This window comes from Neophocaena asiaeorientalis, unplaced genomic scaffold (assembly GCF_003031525.2).
Source record: "Neophocaena asiaeorientalis asiaeorientalis breed wild unplaced genomic scaffold, Neophocaena_asiaeorientalis_V1.1 scaffold698, whole genome shotgun sequence".
NCBI classification, from domain to species: domain Eukaryota; kingdom Metazoa; phylum Chordata; class Mammalia; order Artiodactyla; family Phocoenidae; genus Neophocaena; species Neophocaena asiaeorientalis.
In genome coordinates, this window is record NW_020171993.1 from 239,034 (window position 1) to 258,979 (window position 19,946).

General features: G+C 35.6%; 1 protein-coding gene across 1 annotated transcript in view; it reads left to right on the forward strand.

Moving 5' to 3' along the window:
- The window catches only part of KCNH5 (potassium voltage-gated channel subfamily H member 5), a 321,016-nt gene that overhangs the window by 17,515 nt on the left and 283,555 nt on the right, over nucleotides 1–19,946 (forward strand). Inside the window, exon 2 of the mRNA XM_024748382.1 lies at nucleotides 10,926–11,049. Within this exon, the coding sequence (XP_024604150.1) occupies nucleotides 10,926–11,049 (124 nt within the window). The remainder of the gene's footprint in view (nucleotides 1–10,925; nucleotides 11,050–19,946) is intronic.

Genomic DNA, 19,946 nt, shown 5'->3' on the forward strand with positions numbered 1-19,946 from the left:
ATGAATTGAACTCCCCCTGCCGTCAATTGTTTTAGGACTTACCTTTCATTCCTAGTCTTCTACTTTTCTGTCTAAAGCAAAAAATGAGGCACAGTTTCCCCTAGAAGAGGTTTGAAGTTGCAAATGTCTCAGTCAAGAATTAGAATTTGGGCTTCCCTGGTGGCGCAGTGGTTGAGAGTCCGCCTGCCGATGCAGGGGACACGGGTTCGTGCCCTGGTCTGGGAAGATCCCACATGCCGCGGAGCGGCTGGGCCCGTGAGCCATGGCCGCTGAGCCTGCGCATCTGGAGCCTGTGCTCCGCGCTGGGAGAGGCCACAACAGGGAGAGGCCCGCGTACTGCAAAAAAAAAAAAAAAAAAAAAGAGAGAGAGAATTTAAGGAACCTGGGTGCTAGTTCCTGCTTCTGACCTCCTGGGGCACTTGGTGCTTGGTGAGTTTCCAACTCACTGTGGGATGGAGTTGCATGTAGACATCTGGCCCAACGCCTGGCAGAGAGTAAGGGCTCTGCTCCCGGTTGCTTTTGTTATTAATTTTGTTATTACACAGAATTACTAGGATGTAAGTGAAATAATATAACAACAGCAAATGGATAGTGAGAGCAGGGCCCTGCTGAGCTGGAGTCTTAATTTTCCCATCGTAGAGCTATTGAAAATGGTACGTTGGGGTGGGGTTACATTTTTGATAGAAGAATTAACTAGGAACAGTTAGAGCTTCTGATCTAAATCCTAAAATATGTCTAGAAAACAAGTCTGTTTATGAGAGAGGGAGGTCTGCAAGGCCTTTGGGGATAGTTTGAAGCAAGTTTTTAAAACCATGAGATACAGCCCTCCATAGGGTGTAGATCCATTTAATGGGTCTTGACTGGCGCAGTAAAAAGTTGAAATAGAACAGAAATAGAGTACATTTCATGTAGTAAGAGTGTTATCTGAGAAATTTTTTCAGTTGTGTGTACATGTGTGTAAACACACATTGAGTCACTCTGTAAAATTTGTTTCTTACTGTGAGCTTCAATTAAAGAAAGTTTGAGAAACACTGATTTGGATAGTTTCTGGGGAAAGAAGGCCTCCTGCAGTAGACCCTTTAATGTTTATGGTCCTTCTGTTTTAGAACTGTGGGATTCTCTTTCCTGGGATACTGACAGTTCCTTTAATCAATAAGTAATTACTGTATTGTGACTCTTGTATGCATAGTAGGCGTAAACTTTATAGTTCTGAGGACTGTATCATCTATTTGAGAAGACAAAAAAATAGCATATATGAAAGCATACATGAGGTATTTAGAGAGGCACTTCATACCAAATTTCATGATATCAATTATATAAAGAGAGATCCCTGCAAGAATCTATGAATGAATGCATTTGTTTATTGATATAGTCAGACAATTAGCAAGCATATATTAGATGCCAGGCACTGTGTTAGGTATTGGAGGATCAAATAGAACTTACAGCTCAACAGGCAGATATGCATTAATCATTTCATGACACAAATAGGTGTCATGAGGTGGTCATAAAATTGCAACTTTGATAAGGACTTTGAGTGAGAGGTACATCATGTCTAAAATTATTATGGATGACCTGGTCAGAAGGTCAGGGAAAGATTCACTAGAGTCATGACGATTGAATTAAGATCTAAATAAATGTAGGTGTCAACCAAATGGGGAGGGAAAGCAATGATGTTCAGGCAGAGAGAATGTCAAGTTAAAAGGTCCTCCTATGGTGGGAGAGGACTTGAAACTTACAAGGAAAAACTTACAAGGAAAAAGTGGCTGGCTGTCATACTCAGGGCAAGGTGCAGAATGGTGAGAGTTGAAGTTTGACAGACTCTGAGGTCATTATAGGCCATGCAAACTTGGGAGCGTTCTGAGAGCCCTGACAAGGTATTGACAGATGTTAAAGCAGGGAGGGGATACGATCCAGATTGAATTTTGCAAAGACCTGCCTGGCTTCAGTGTGGATAATCTATTGAAGGAGTCACTCAATGATTCCTTCATTGAGAGGGCCTGAGTAAACCGATTAGGTAGCTCTTGGCATGGTCTAGGGGAGAGATGATGGAAGCTTGGAGTTGGGAGATGATGATGAGGATCTAGAGAAATGGAGAGATTTGAAAGGGTTCTAGGAGATAAAATTAATAAGATTTGGTAATAAATTAGCTATAGGGGTAATCAGAAGGATGTTGAAAGATGGCTCCCAGATTGCTGCATGGATGATGATCTCATTTTCTAAGATAGGAAACACTGGGAAAGCATCTGATTTGGGGAAATGACAGGTCATGGACATGTTCTACTGAGGTAAATTTAAGCTATCTATGAGGAGAGGTGAACCTGGATATAAAGATCTAGAGTTTATAGAAGAGGTCTGGTTTGGAGATAGAGTTACTGAATCTATGGAGATAGGTGAAAGCAGAAGAGGAATGGACATAGAGGAACTTTAATATACTGACTGGATAAAGAGTATTGAGTCTGCAAAGGAAATGGAGGAGTGTCCAGAGAATCAGGGAAATGTTGTTCTATGTAAGCTAAGGATTGAGACATTTTTAAGGAGGGAGTGGATACCATTGCTTCTGAATTATTAAGTGGAAAGGGTAAAAAGTGTCCTTTGTATTTGGTGACATGGAGAGATTATTGGTTACCTAGGTTGTCTTGGAGCGGTGAGGACGTAAGCCAGATAGGAGTGAGTTGGGTGAATAGGGGCTGAGAAGATAGAGCCAATGAGAATAGACAACTTTTATGAAAAGTTTGTCCTGTGAAGGGTTGGACACAGACAGATATGATGGTAGCCAGAGGATGTGGATTCAGTGGTAACCACTGAATGTGTCATAGAGAAGGGAGAAGGGAGAGTTGAACTGGTTCTTAAAAGTTTTGATAGGCAAAGGGATGAAGAAAAAGTATTTCAAGTGGATAGTAGGCATCATGAGTGAGCATCTTTTGAGGATATAATGAGAAAACTGACCTAACTGCAATAGTATGGACTTTAGGAGAATAATGAGAAATATGTTTGCACAGGTGGAGAGGATGAGGCTGGATTTCAAAGGACTTTGTGAGTCTGGGAGATGATTCAGTGATGTAAACAGTTGGGAGACTTGATCTGGATGAAGAGTGGTAGGATGGAGGCAGGGCTTGAGGGGGACAAATGAATGTTAGTCTGAAAATCAGGGAGACCATGTAGCAAGCTATATGCATTGCCACAGCTACCTAGTTATGAAGTGAGGAACCTATGGATTAGAGAGGTTAAACTGGCTAGGACCTGGCCTGGGCTAAGAAGGGAAAGAAGTTAATTTTTGATGATCATATTACAAATATTTATAATTGATGCTATATATAGATGAAAATATATATTTATAGAAGAATTTATATTTTATGAAGCATTTTTACAGGAATAAGATCATTTTAATCTCTAATCACTGTATGTACCAAGGAAACGTAGTATTACCATTCTTATAGCTAGGGTTCAGCTCAAATGCCACTGGTTTCCTAAAACTTGTGATTCTCTAGCCCTTTGTCCTTCTTGTATTTTCTTTTAAGTTTGAGGTATACTTTATATGAAGTAAAACATACAGATCTTGCATACAGTTCAATTAGTTTTGGCAAATGTATATACCTCTGTAGTTTATATATCTATAAAGATAGAAAACAATGACCTTCTCCAGAAAGTCATCAGTCCCTCTACCATCCCATCCCCCTCAGAAATCATTGTTCTGATCTCTATCGCCATAGATTGACCTTGCCTATATTTAAACTTCATATGAATGAAATTATAGTTTCTGACTTCTTTAAATCATCAGTGTTTTTCAGATTAATTTGTGTTGCTGCAATCTATCAGTAGTTTGTTCCATTTTAGAGCTGAGTAGTATGTCTTGTATGAATATGCCACAATTTTTAATCCACTCTCTTGTCGATGGACATTTGCATTGTTTTCAATTTTGGGCTACTGTGAATAAATCTGATGTGAACATTTTTCTACAAGTCTTTTTGTTAACATATCTTTTCATTTCACTTGAGTAAATGCCTAGAAGTGAAATTTCTAGGTCATAGTTGAATGTTTAACTTTTCATGAAGCTGTTTTCCAAAGTGATCATACCATTTTATATTCTCATTAGCATTTTATAAAAATTTCAGTTGTTCCATATTTTCATCAACATTTTTGTGTTATTAGCCTTTATAACCACTCTAGTGGTTAAGCAGTGATAGATCATTGTGCTTTTAGTTTGTATTTCCCTAATGCATGATGATGGTGAGTGTCTCATTCTTGTGCTTATTGGCTGTTGTACATCTTCATTTGTGAAATGTCTGTTCAGATCATTTGCCCATTTTGTTAACTGGGTCATTTGCCCTTTGGTAGGATTTTTCGGGCCTATTTTGGATAGGAGTTCTTTCTCAGGTATCTGCATTGTGAATATCTTCTCTCAGTCTGTGGATTCCCTTTTCATTTTCTTGACAGTGTCCTTGAATGAGCAGTTGATTTTAATTTTGATAATGTCTAATTTATTTATCAATACTTTCTTTTATGGTGATTACTGTATGAGTCTTAGAAATTTTTGTCTTCCTCAAAGTTGCAAAGATTTCCTTCTATGTTTCCTTTTAATTTTCACTTTTGTGTTTAAGTCTATGACCTGTTTTAAATTATTTTCGTGTGTGTGGTGTGAAGTAAGGGTCATGGTTCAATTTTCGCTTGTATGGATAGCCAGTTGTTTTAGCACAGTTCATTGAAGTTGTCTTTATTAATGAAACTGCCTTGGCATCTTTGCAAAAAATCAGTTGGCCATTTATGTAAGGGTCTATTTCTGAAGTCTTTAAACTGTTTCATTGATCTATTTGTCCCCACTCCAATTTCATACTATATTAATTACTATAGTTGTATGTTTCTCCAACTTGGTTCTTCTTTTTCAGATTTTATTTTGGGTTATTTTAGGTAATTTGTATTTTCACAAACATTTTATAATTATTTTGTCAGTTACTTCAAAAAAGCCTGTTGGTATTTTCATTGGGATTGTATTAAATCTATAGACTGATTTGTAGAGAATTGAAGTCTTAAAATATCCAGTCTTTCAATTCATTGACATGGCATAGCTCTCCATTTGTTTAGAAGCCATTTGTAAGCAGCAGTTTTTAGTTTTCACTCTGGAGGTCCTACATGTATTTTGTTAAATTTATTTCTTAGTATTTTATACTTTTTGATATCATTCTAAGTGAAATTGCTTTTCATTTTCCAATTGTTTAATGCTAGTTAATATAAACAAAATAGATTTTATATTGACTTTATGTCTTGTAACCTTGCTTAATTCACTCAATAATTTTAGATATCCTTTTGAATATTCCTTAGGATTTTCTACATAAACAATCATGTCATCTGCAAATAGAAAAAAAATTACACTTACATTTTAAACATTTATATCTTATATATATTTTTGGTTTGTTTCTCTCTTTTCCTTTTTTTTCCTTTATTTTCTTAGATGGACCTCTGATGAAATGTTGAGTGTAAGGGTTGAGAGTATATATCATTGACTTTTTCCTAATCTTAGGGGGAAAATATTTAGTATTCTAGCTTTAAAAGTGATGTTAGCTATGGATTTTTTAGCAGATATCCTCTATCAGTTTGAGGAAGTTTTCTTTTATTCTTAGTTTGCTCAGATATTTTAACCATGAATGAGTATGAATTTTGTCAAATGCTTTTTTCTGCATCTATTGAGATATAATCATATGGCTTTTTCTTTTATTCTGTTGATGGATTGCATTGGTTGATTTCATAATGATAAATCAACCTTATGTTCATGAGATAAACCCTACTTGGCTATGATCTATTTTCTTTTCTTTTCTTTTTTTTTTTTTTTTGTGGTACGCGGGCCTCTCACTGTTGTGGCCTCTCCCGTTGCGGAGCACAGGCTCCGGACGCCCAGGCTCAGCGGCCATGGCTCACGGGCCTAGCCACTCCACGGCATGTGGGATCTTCCCGGACCGGGACACGAACCTGTGTCCCCTGCATTGGCAGGCGGACTTTCAACCACCATGCCACCAGGGAAGCCCTATTTTCTTTTTTATATATTGCCGGATTCTATTTGCCAATATTTTCTTCTGTATTTTTGCAACTACATTCATAAGATCTATTGGTCAGTAATTCTTTCTTTAACAGCCCTTGTCAGATTTTGGTATCATAATAATGCTAACCTCATAAAAGAAGTTAAGAAATGTTTCCTCACCTATTTTCCGAGAGTTTGTGTAATATTTGTACTATGTCTTATTTAAATATTTGAAAGAATTCGCTGAGCCCATAGCCATCTGGGCCTTTAGTTTTCATTAAAAGATATTAAGCTATTTAACTTTTCCATTTCTTTTTGTGCCTGTTTTTTATAAGTTTTTTTATTTTCAGAAATTTAATTCATTTCATCACAGTTTTATAATTCATTGGCAAAATATTGTTTGCTGTACCTTTATTACCATTTGCTATGTGTACTATATCCAGTGATGTCTACTCTTTTTCATTCTTGATGATGGTAACTTGTGTTTTTTTGAAGTTCACTCTTTTTTGAATGTTTTCTATTTCACTAATCTACATTATGACCTTTATTTACTTCCTTCTATTTAATTTGTATTTAATAGCTATTATTTTTCTAGTTTCTTCATAAAAGAGTTTAGATTATTGATTTTAAACTTTTCATTAAAAAATAAAACTTTAAAATGAGAAATTTCTCTCTAAGCACTGCTTTAAATGTATACAACAAACTTATTATCATCCAGTTTAAAATATCTTCTATATTTCTGTTGATTTCTTCTTTGACCCAGTGGTTTAGAAATGAATTGGGTAACATCCAAATACTGTAGATTTTTCTAGATAATTAAAAAAAATGATTTCTGATTTAATTACTTTGAAGTCAGAAAATATACTTTATGTAATTTCAATATTTTGAAATTTATTGACAATTTTTTGTGGCTCAAAGTCAGTTACATCTTGGTGGAATTTCCACATGCACTGGAAAAGAATGTGTATTCTGTAGTGTAGTGTGGGGTGTCCTGTAAATGTCAGTTAGTTTGAGTTAGTTGATAGTGTTGGTGTTGTTCAAATATTCTATATCCTCAATCAGTTCTTCATCTGGTTGTTCTGCTAGTTAAGGCAGAAGGTTAATATCTCCCTTTATTATTGTGAAATTGTCTATCCTAGTTATGTCATTTTTTTTCTTCATGCATTTTGAAGCTCTTTCATTACTTTCATATGCATTTGGGAGTGCTGTATCTTCTTAATGAATTGACTCCTTTATTATTATTAAATGCCCCTCCTTATTTCTATTACCCCTTGTCTTCAGCTACTTTATTTTGTATTATCATGGGCAGACTTACTTTCTTTCTTTTTTTTTTTTTTTGTGGTACATGGGCCTCTCACCGTTGTGGCCTCTCCCGTTGCGGAGCACAGGCTCAGTGGCCGTGGCTCACGGGCCCAGCCGCTCCGCAGCATGTGGAATCTTCCCGGACTGGGGCACGAACCCGTGTCCCCTGCATTGGCAGGTGGGCTCTCAACCACTGCGCCACCAGGGAAGCCTCCCAGACTTACTTTCTTGAATGCTTAGTGTTTGAGTAGTGTATTTTCCCCCACACTTTCAATTTTCAAATTAAAAAAAATTTTAAGTCTTTATTGAACTTGTTACAATATTGCTTCTGTTTTATGTTTTGTTTTATTTGGCCCCAAGGCATGTGGGATTTTAGCTCCCTGACCAGGGATTGAACCCACACCCCCTGTATTGGAAGGTGAAGTCTTACCCACTGGACCACCAGAGAAGTCCGTATCTATCTTTTTATACTTTAAATGGCTCTCTTAAAATACTAGACTATCAGTTTCTATTCTGTTTTTAAAAATCCAGTCTGAAAATTTCTGTCTTATAATTAGTGTGTTTATTCTATTTACATTTAATGTAATGCTTGATATAGTTGGATTTAGGGCTACCATCCTGGGGTTTATTTTCTATTTGTCCTGTTTGTTTGTTTTTCCCTTCTTGACTTTTTTTTTTTTTTTTTTTTTTTTTTTTTAGGGAGAGCGGTACGTGGGCCTCCCACTGCTGTGGCCCCTCGCGCCGCAGAGCACAGGCTCCAGACGCGCAGGCCCAGCGGCCATGGCTCACGGGCCCAGCCGCTCCGCGGCACGTGGGATCCTCCCGGACCGGGGCACGAACCCGAGCCCCCTGCATCGGCAGGCGGGCCCTCAACCACTGCACCACCAGGGAAGCCCTGCTTCTTGACTTCTTTTGTGGAGGTTATTGTTACTATTATTGTTACTATTATTATTTTTTCAGCTAAAATACCTATTACATTTGTTTTATTGTGATTCTGCTGGCAATGGTTTCTCCCAGTTTTTGTTTCTGAGCATGTCTTTATTTGACCTTCAAGTTTGAAGGATATCTTTGCTCTCTATAAAAATCTACGTTGATAAACATTTTTCTCTCAGTATTTTAAAGATGTCATTCCATTGATTTCTGGCCTCCTTTGTTTTTCATTCTTTGTATGCTGTATTTATTACACCTCCCCCAAATATAATACATATAAATAATGTATCTTTTTTTTGATGTTTAAAATTTTTTTTCCCTTATTTTTCATTAGCAATTTTACTGTCATCTTCTTACTGTTGCTTTCTTTGGTTTATCTTGCTTGAGGTTTACTGAGCTAAGATCTCTGTGTTGCTATTTTTCATGCTATTTGAAAAATTTTAGTCATCCTTTATCTAAGTAACATTTGTGTCCTATTCTGTTTTTTTTCCCCAGACTCAGCTACATATATTTTAGACTGCTTGATATTGTCCCAGGACATCTTTTCCGTTGTTTTCTCTTTTTGCTTCAATTTGCAGTAATTTGCATTGATATGTTTTTAAACTGTCCTTTCTTTTTTAGTGTCCAATATATTGTTAAATCTATTCAGATTTTTATTTCAGAGATTGTATTGTTTATTTCTGTGTTCCCATCTCAACCTCTCTATTGCCCATTTTTTCTCTTGATTATTGTTACAGTTTCCTGTTTCTTGGCATGCCTAATAATTTTTAATTGTATACGGACATTGTATTGATACAATGTAGAGATTTTGGACTTCATTATTTTCCTCTGAAGAAGATTTCATTTTATTTTAGCAGGTGGTTAAATTACTGGTGCATCACCTTAATTATGACTTTAGCCTTTTTTTTTTTTTTTTAGTATGAGTCTATTTTCTACATTTTTGATCTTAGACTCAGGTCATAACCATTTATCCTGAGACTTGATTTTTATTCCTGAAGTAAGGCCTTCTGTGGAATTAATGGAAAGCTCAAGGTATTTACCAAGCTTCTCTAACTTGATAGGACTCGAACTCCAAAATTTGTCCTATAGCTTTGGGAAGCTGATGAAGTTTCTGCCTATCTCTTTAGCCTTCTAGTCATTGCAAGACAAGATGGGTTCCTTGTAGTCTCATCCTGTGCATGCAGTTTAGGTTACAGAGGAGGATTTGAGGTAGATTTATATACAGGTTTATGGCTCCATATGTTAAAGGAACTCCACCTTAACTTCAAGCTGCTTTGGTGGTCCCAAATTATGATCTTTGACTTTTTAGCCCCATAAGACTTTTCTGTTTGAGCTCTATCACCCACGAACTTTACAAACTGAGACGTGCTCTCAGGGGAATGGACAGTTAAATGAATATCTCACCTAATGTGTCTTCCTTTTTTCAAGGGTTTGTCTTTTCTGGTTTCTATCCACTTTTGATTGTCTTTTAGTGCCTTGAAACAGATTTTTTCCCCATATGTTGGTCCATGCTTCTTGATTTGGCATCTGTTCTGGTAAATTGTACTTGGTTACATCTTTGTTTTTCTTTATATGTAAGTTGTTTGAGAGTAAAGGGCATGGTTTATTGATCTTTATTTTATCCCATTGTCTGATCCAGAGTAGTGCCTTTTACTTAGCAGCTACTTAGTCAGTGAATTGCATTGTTATTTACATGAAGAGCAACTGTAAGTCAGAATTTAAACTTCAAGTCATCTACTCATAAGTTAATTTCTCTTCAGTACACTACTCAATATGAGTTCAAAGAAGATTTTTTTGGTAGATATTTTGAAGTATAGTACTCCCTAAAAAATCTGCTTGTAAAATATTGATATTTATTTAAAAAATAATTTTATGTTTTATATTTTAATATTGTTTTAATTTTGATGTTAACATATTTATCATTTGACCTACAAAACTGCTAAAGTTACTGCCTAAAACTGTTGGATTTTCAATCAAGGTATAGGCCAAAAGATATTATTTTTTGTATTAATTTTTATACCTAAAGCAAAACTACTTCTCCATGCAAAACAGACCAGAGATGTTTCTTTTATTTAGAATAATGGTAGTTTCCAAATTCTGTGTAGCATGTGGTTGGAAATAATGTCTTTAAATAATTTTATTTTAAAAAGGGACTTTATTTAAAATTTTGATTTTAAATTAGACTTCTCTAGATCAAACTGATGGACAATGAATTTGTCCCATCATGTCAAAATTACATTTATACAGTTTTTGGAGGAGTCATCCAAACTTGTCTCTGTTATTAAGTTTAATATTCTCAGTTTGTAGAGAAGTGACTGTAGCCCTTAGTCTTAATAAATTAAACTGTTTTTAGCTGTGATTATTGTAGTCATTAACATTTACTTAATATTAACCATGCTTTGTTTTCATAGTGTACTGTTTACTTGAATGCAAAGAGTATTGTAAACTGGCTTCTTTTCAAGGGAGTTTTTAGTTTATAAGCAAATCTTATACTCACTGCAGATCTCAGTTGCTGATCATGCTAAAGTAATAATGCCAGTTTCAAGGATACGTTTTATTATTTGTACCATAACAAACCATAGCTATATTTGTTTATTTTTATGAATATGTCTTTTTAATTACTTGAAAGAAGTACATTGTTAAATGAAGCTAAAAAACTTCCCTTTTCTTCTTTCTCCTTTAGAATCGAGTTTCTTACTGGGAAATGCCCAGATTGTGGATTGGCCCGTAGTTTATAGTAATGACGGTTTTTGCAAACTCTCTGGGTATCATCGAGCTGACGTCATGCAGAAAAGTAGCACTTGCAGGTAGGTTAAGAGAACAGCTCAGGAATGTTTTCTAAAGTTTAACTAAATGTTGAATGTGGTTAAAAGGCTTAAACTTACTTAGACTCACTGTGATTTGGTCTTGCACCCAGTTCTTGGTACAGAGCTCCCAAAACTCTTGGAATTTCTTGTTATATGTTAATGAGGTGACTTTTGGAAAGCCCTTAGATAACCTAAAGATGGGGTTGGCTGCCAGAGGAACCAACCGTGTGATTAGTACCATGCCTTCTCCCCAGTCTCCTGGAGAGGGGCTGGAGGTTGAATCAATACCAATGTCAATGAGTTAATCAATTATGACTGTGTAATGAAGCCTCCATAAAAACTCAGAGGACAGGTTCTGAGGCCTTCCAGTTTGCGCAACATGTGGAAGTGCCGAGAGTGACATGTCTGGTGAGGGCATGGAAGCCCCATACCTTGTCCTGTGCATCTCTTCCATCTGCCTGTTTCTGAGTTATATCCTTTTATGATAAACCAGTAATCTGGTAAGCAAAATGTTTCTCTGAGCTCTGTGAGTCTCTCTAGCAAATTATTCAAACCAAAGGAAGAGGTCATGGGAACCTCTCATATATAGCTGTTTGTCAAAAGTACACATAACAACCTCTGCTTGTAACTGGTGCTGAAGTTTAAGGAGGGTGTCATGGGAACCTCCAATCTGTATTAGGTGGGTCAGAAACACAGGCAACGACCTAGGCTTGTGACTGATTCCTGAAGTCTGGTGGAGGGTAGTCTTGTAGGACTGAACCCTCAATGTTTAACCTGTGGAATCTGATGCTATCTGCAGGTAGGTAGTGTCAGAATTGAGTTGAATCATAGGACACCCAGCTGGTGTCCCTAGAATTGCTTGTTGTTGGTATAGGGAAACTCTCCACCACCACCGCCACACCCAGATTGGAATTGGTACCAGAACCTATTGATTCACATGAAAACTATAGGGTAAAAATTATATTAGAATGTTAAGGAGACTAAACTGTCAATAGAAATACATAGTTTAAGAGCCACTGGTGAGAACTTTTGCAAAGAGAAATATTTTTGCATAGCTGTGAATTTATTAATTCATTCAATAAATATTTTTTGATCACCCTCTATGGGCCACAAACTATTCTAGGTGCCAAGTGATCAAAGGAACATCCTATATCAGAGGACCATTGATGTCATCAGCACTTCTTGAGTTGCTAAAACTGTATTGAACAAAGTAGAGGCAACAACCCCCAACCAAGTAGGACATGGTTTTTGAACATTAAAAAAAATCAAAATGAAGTTCTTTCATACTGTATAAATCACACGTACTTTGTTATGTTGGTACATTGTACCACTGCTATTTTGTTTGACTTATGTAAAACAGAATCTGGCATTTATATTATTTATAACAATTCTTTTAAAATATTCCATATCTGTGAGCTTAAAGAGAGTATTACCAAAAAAGATCATAAAAGAGAAAAGGAAACTCTATATAAGGAACCAATTTAGAACCGAAAACTTTTCACAATATTTCGGTAATGCCAGATGGGATGTTTTTTCCTTGAGTTAATTTTTCTTTAAAGCTCACACTTAACTAAGTACCAAAATCATGTTATTTTAGAACTGCAAGGGGTCAATTATTTTCTACTCCATATTCGTTATTTTTCAGAGGAAAAACTGAGTTAGAGTTAGGTTAAGGGATTTGCCCAGGGAAACAGTGATTGATTTATCTTTTTTTCTACCCATTTATGCTGCGAAACATTATATGCATATACAAATATATATATTCTACATCTTCATGGAGGGTAGGGATTTCATATGGGGTCTAAACCTGACTATACATGGGAATCACTTAGAGAGGTTTTGCAAAACACAGATTCTCAGACCTCATCTTAAACCTATTGAATCAGAATCACCTCAGGTGGGTAGGTGGGGGCAGGAATCAGTACTTTTAACCAGCAGCTCTGATGATCCCGTTGCTTAGCCAGCACTGAGAAATTATCTGTTCAAACATCCTCTTTCTTCGCTTATCCTCTCCCAGCAGTCCTCATTTTCTCTCTACTAAAGTCATTCTCGTATTCAGCCTTCACTTCCAGGCCTGAAATTGGTAGGTAGGAATGATGAAAAACTGTGGCCCCTCGTTGAGAAACTCTCTTTGGTAGCACGGATGTCTCTTGTGCCTTTTTATCTGCTGGGTGGATATTAGCTCTTGGCCTAGCACTGTCACTGAGGTGTGTGTTCTAAATTCTGGGAGGCCAAGGTTTGTATTGAGCATTTCTGCTCCCTTATGTCTCGGCAGGATTTAGGTTAGGAAAAGGTTAGTTTTATGGTAGACCTAACCTGTGGAACAGGTTCTATAGAGAATTCCAGGAAATGTAGATGCTCCCATACCTATTTCCTGACCTCCCACCATCATCATGCCGGGCTTGTTTCAAGTTGCCATCTTCTACCTGAAGGTGCTCATAACTTTTCCTCCTTTGACTCCCTATAGTTCATCATTTGGCACCGTCATATGGCCTTAAAGTAGTTTTTCTTATCCCTGGGGTTTTCATCGCTGTTGCTTTTGCTGTCATTTTTGAGATGTATTGCTCTTCATATCTGGATATATTGTAAAGTCATGCTCACATCTCTTCTTGCTTCCCACGTATCTGCCCCTATACCCCAGCCTGTTTTCTTTGGCACATGCAATTTTTCCTATAAAAAGTTCATTAAAAAATGCTGGCATGTTGTAACACAGAGAATGTATATTCTCTCCCCTTAAAGCATTGCTTTCCCTCCTACCACCAGTGCCAGATTATACATGCCTTGAAGGTAAGGATTCCATCTTGTTCACGTTTGTATGCACTACAGGACACAGCTCAGTGTTCTGTGTCAGTATTGTTGAATTGGTTGGCTTGTTTTGCAATAAACCCTAACCTAGGTCTCACAGACTTCTGTATAACATGCTTTTATTTATTGTATTTTATCCCAAGTGTTAGGGTATTTGAGGTGGGTAAGAAAGCAGAGAGCTTTGGATTATGTTACACTTTTTCACTGTGGGAAGAAGTATGCAAAACTCCCCCCAGTTCTTCTTCACTTTTGTTAGAGATAGTATTTTCAAAATACCAGTATTCTTTTATTTTTTTTAACATCTTTAGTGGAGTATAATTGCTTTACAATGTTGTGTTAGTTTCTGCTTTATAACAAAATGAATCAGCTATATGTTTACATATATCCCCATATCCCTTCCCTCTTGAGTCTCCCTCCCACCCTTCCTATCCCACCCCTCTAGATGGTCACAAAGCACAGAGCTGATCTTGCTGTGCTATGCGGCTGCTTCCCACTAGCTACCTATTTTACATTTGGTAGTGTATATATGTCAATGCTACTCTCTCACTTCCTTGCAGCTTACCCTGCCCCCTCCCCATGTCAAGTCCATTCTCTACGAATACCAATATTCTTTAAAATTTTTTTTATTGAGGCATAGTTAATTTATAAGATTATATTAATTTCAGATGTATAACAGTGATTCAAAATTTTTATAAATTATACTCCATTTAAAGTTATTGTAAAATGTTGGCTATATTTCTTGTGCTGTACAGTATATCCTTGTAGCTTATTTATAAATCGTAGTTTGTACCTCTTAATTCCCTACCCTTTTCTTACCCCTCCCCTCTTCCCTCTCCCCACTGGTAATCACTAAACATAACAGTATTCTTAACACAAACAATTATTACTTGATTGCACAAAATGCCCATTGTGTTCTGCTAATCTAAAACTTGCAAGCAATTGAATGCTCTCGCAGAGCAATGAAGACTAGCATCTGATATATGAGCAAGTGTTTGAATCCTATCAGGTTTTCTTAAGGCATAGTTTATTTTAATGCACCCCCTTTCAAACTTCTACATTCCGTTTAAAAATTAAACTACACCCATTTTACTTTCATTGAAGCACTTTTTAGAAGAATGAAGACCTGGAAATAATAAAAATGTCTGGTAGTATATTTATTAAAAAATGTTATGGCAAAGCCCTAACTTCTTACATCATATGTTGGAAGAATAATGACACTGAAAGAAGCTAACAACGTATTACTAAGTAAAAAAATCAACCAACCAGCCAAATGAACAAAAAAGATTTCAAAACAATATCTGCATCATGATTCCAATTTTGTTTCCATATAGTTGTTTTCCATTTCCTGTATAAATCTATAAAAGCCTTTGAATATGATACACAAAGAAACAGAGGGAGGAAAGAAACTTTTATACACATTTAGAAATACAGTGTTAAAGCTAATGTTATACAGTTTTGGAATCACTGAATTCTAGTTGAATATGGACATAAATAATTTGATACTGAGGGTAGCCTTATAACAAATCAAAGAATTTTACTGATTTTAATAATGACAAGTTTTAGACAAACATAACAGAATAAGAAGCTACAAATCAGTGAGTATCACTTTGTGAGGAAAAAATATGAATACTTTATGTGCTGAAAAAGAGTCATCTTTGTATACAGCTTGCACTAGATGGATTAAAATTGATAGGATTAAAGTGGTAACTGCATAAAGATTACATGTCCTATTTTTAAAATATTCAAATGTGAGTTGTTTTATGGAAAATGACAAATACTAATTTGTAATTTTACAATATCAAGAGGCTAAGATTATTTATACATTATATATTATTATGCATTATTTATACATTTGTATATTTATTCTGTTTTCTTATCTTTTTCCTTCTTTGTCTTTCCCAGTCCTTCTCCCATTAGACCAGGTGCATAGAATCAAATTAAACATACTCCTCAGTTTGTCCCAATATTATCATTTGGATCTCTCTGGGCACAGTCTATTTATTTTATTTTAATTTCATTTTATTTGTTTTATTTTGTTTCAACTTCTTTTCTTTTATTTCTTTTCCCCTTCATTCCATTCCCCTTCCTCTTCCATAGCTATTCATTTTAGTGTGTTCATTGTATGTCTTTCGAATCCATCTTCCATGTGTTTAATAAATACGTGTATTCTTGAAATGATGTTGCTTTGTGTGTGTTTTTAAGGCCTACATAATTCATACTGTGCAGTAAGATATACAGTTTCTTACTCTTTTCACTCACCATTATGTTTTTGATATTTTTTAATGTTGCTATATCATAATCTATTTCATCATGTCTGACTGTTTTATAGTGTTCCAGTGTCCTCACAACCTTCATTTTCTTTATCCACTTTACTAGTCTTGAACTCCAACTTCTGACACTTTGCTACTCCAACAAGTTGGAGGTAAACATCCTCATATACATCTTCTTGTGTTCCCATGGGAGAAGTTGTCTGTCTCTATGCCCAGAAATAGAATTGCTGGATAGTAGAATATATGCAGAAATTGTAAATTAACTGCTGTCAGATTGCTGTTCAGAATGGCCCTCTGTTTCTACTCTCAGCAGCCATGATGGAGGGTTTTCCTGTATCCTTGCACTTTATAATAGTAGCTAAATTTCTATTAAAATAAAAATCTGATGTGTGCCATGTACTGTCTCATTTTTATTTTAGCTAAAATTTCAAAAAATATTTTAATGAAATTTCTGGATTCCTAGGAAGTTCAAATCATTTTATTGTCCAATAATTTCATTTCCAAGCTTTTGGACTGTTGCTGTTTACTGAAGGACACAAAATGTATTGCGTGTTTGAAGGAAATTGTATGTAGGTTTTGGAGGGTTGGCATTTAAAAACATCTGATCTTATCTCAGGACCCTTAGAAAGCCCTGACATTCGAGACATACTGTCATAGGTGAGGTAGAAACCACTTTAGCATTTTACCCTTGATTAGCCTGAACCTTTTAAAAACCTATTCTACTTCTTTTAAAATTTACTTTTCATTTATTTATTTTTGTTTTTTAAGATAAAGGGGTGAGAAGAGGAATCAGATAGGTAGGGAAGATTGGAGTAGATAGATGCTTTCAAATACATTTTTTTTTGGAAGACCCATTAATAATTCTTAACCAAACTATCAAATTAGACAATGAAGCAGAGATATTAAGAGCCACTTTATTGGATGTATTTTCACAGGTAGTTTTATTAAGGCATGGTTACCTCAGTCAACAAGAGAACATTACACATGATGGATGTCAGTCAGTCTGGTTCCATTTGGCTGAGAACTCTGCTTCACAACGAGCGAAAGTGTTGAAACATTCAGTGTTGACTGAATGTTTGTCTGCTTATTAGTCCAGGAACATTGTTGACCATTAGCAGATAAAGATAGATTGGCAGCACTTATAATTAGATTATATATTTTTTCAGTTTGTAAGGTTCCTTTCTCCTTTGGAAGTCTGTCAAATTATAGCCATACTTACTGTCAGGTGTTATAATGAGGCTGGTTTGTGAGATTTTGATGGCAAAACAAGGGATCCAAAAATAAGTAAATCTTGCTATAAACCAAACCGCTTAGTCCTAGAAGTTTCCTAGGGTAAGATATACAGGAAAGATATACTGCCAAATGCTCAGGCAAGCTGGATATGGCCCAAGCCAGGCCTCAGGAAATCTCCCTTACTCCCAAGATCAAGTCTTCCCACAAGTTAGTTGTGTGGCAAGGTAAGTGGCCAGATTATCCAGCAGCAGGCCCTGGGTGAATTTATGCCTCAATGTCATGGGTTCACAAAGAAAGAAGACACACAAAATGATGTGTGTATCCCTTTAAGACACAGGGACCCTGCCCATTAGCAGGCATGGCCCAACCCTTGCCCTAGAATTGTAGAGGAGCAAAGGAGTAGGGTTGGGCTGGAGGGACTTCGAACCCCACCCATAAGAAGCATTCCAGTAATAAGTCATTGTACAGCACATTATAATTTGCAACTTCATGTGCATTATCCTTTTAATCCCCACCCTCTGAGTTATATTAACATTACCATCATTTTACTGATGAGGGAACTAAGAGTCAGAGAAGTTATGCGACTTGGCCATGAGCCTTCCAGATTGTAAGTGGTCCTCTAAGTGCAGTGGTCCTCTGTTATATTGTGGCTGCTCCATATTATAGCAGGGATAGATTGCTTCTGTGCATCTAATTTTATTTTCCTTCCAATAAGATAACAGTGAAGTTGTAGAAGTCATTTATTATTACTGAAGGGGAGCTTGGCTATCTAAGAGAGTAATTTGAAGTTCTGTAATTTTTTAGTATTCCCATGCTATATTCCTGGAGGATATTCAATAAGAGACATAAAGAGTATTTAAGATTATTATATAGATATATAGTTTCTAAAGTCTGATGATTATCATTTCTAAATCTTGGTTTCCTTCAAATTCCATTAACCATTCAAAGACTGCATTGAGCTTCAGCCATCTGCAATCAGGCTACAGGAAACCTCGGTAAAGAAATTCAACATTTACACATAAAAAGTGCCGAGCAAGTAAGCAAATGTGCCATACACGTAAAATATGCAGAAGCATTGATTTAATCATTTTGGTTTGGACAACTTTGGGTGGAAACACTTTCAAAGTTTGAATTAATCTCCAGAACACTTGCTTTGGAAGATTGGATAATACATTTCAGACATTCTTTCAGGTCATTTTGAAATATCTTTTGTTATGTAACTGCTGCATTTTACCACTTCAAATATGTGTTCTGTCTCTGGAAATACGTAGTTTTAAAACTTAAAATAAAAATATGAGTGAAACTGCGTAAGAAATAAAACCTATTTTTGAAAAATTATTCAGAGTATAATAAGCTGGGATTTTTTTCTTAAAATGATCCTATTTTCTTAGGACAGTCTATTTTAGCATTGGGAGGGCTAAAGAATGGGTTATAGAATTTTCAGAGTTTATTTGAGAAATTGCTTGTTTTCACCTTCTCTTCAGCATTTTAGCTGAATCAGACTTGTGTTGTATTTCTTCTTAAGTGGTATTATTACATCAATTTCTAAGACAGTTTTTTTTTTTAAATTTGAGTTGTAACATTTTTAATCCTATTCGAGTTAATTTTTCACCATTTTTATCCTAGTTGCTTGTTATATTATAGATGATTTCTTTTTTATGTTTTTCTGTTGGCCAATTATGAATATTGTGTTTTGGTTTACTGAACTATTGACTCTGACATTTAGTAATAGGAGTAAATACTTTCTCTTCTTTTTAAGACCACAAACATTTATTTAGTTTAATTACCCTTATTATTATTTTTTTTGTATTTTTAATGTTTTCTCTTTATTAGTGTCTTTAGGTTAAAAATAACAGTCAATAAAAAAGTTTACTTGTCTGTAAAAAATATTAACAGTATTAAATAGTGTTTTATTTGTGGGGAGGAAAGGAGGGTGACTTTGTGCACTTTAACTGAGGAATTCTAATTTAATTATAATGCCCTCAGGAGATTTTCCTAAAACTCGCATGAGCTGAATGAAACTCAGGCTTTGACAGGAACAGTGGCTTTTCAATGCCCTCTGAAGCTTCATGTGTTAGTCTGGCTATAGGATTATAGAGTTAGAGTCTGTCATCCTATTCTGATATTCTTTTGCTTATTTTACTATTATAATGACAATTAAAAATTCCTTTTTTATAAAAGAGAAAAGTATTGTATTGAAAATGCAGGCCACAGATTGGACAGTCTTTGGTTGGCCTCATCTACTTTCTTAGTTTTCAGAATTCTAGTTGCTTAGGTTAGTGTTACCATAAGATGGGTCATTACTCTGTAATTTTTTTTTTTTGGAATTTTTGAATTTTATTTTATTTATTTATTTTTATTTTATTTATTTTTTAATACAGCAGGTTACTCTGTAATTTTTAGTTGTGATATGGTTTCATGGTTGAATCCTGCTAGTTTTGCTGGCTCTTGCTAACAAACTATGCTTTTCATGTTGTAAACTTTCTAGATTGAGACATTCAGGAACAGATTTCCCATGAGGATAAAGAATTTTAACCTTCAGGGGCCTTTACTTGAGTGCGTGTCTTTCAAGCCTCTGTACCTAATTTT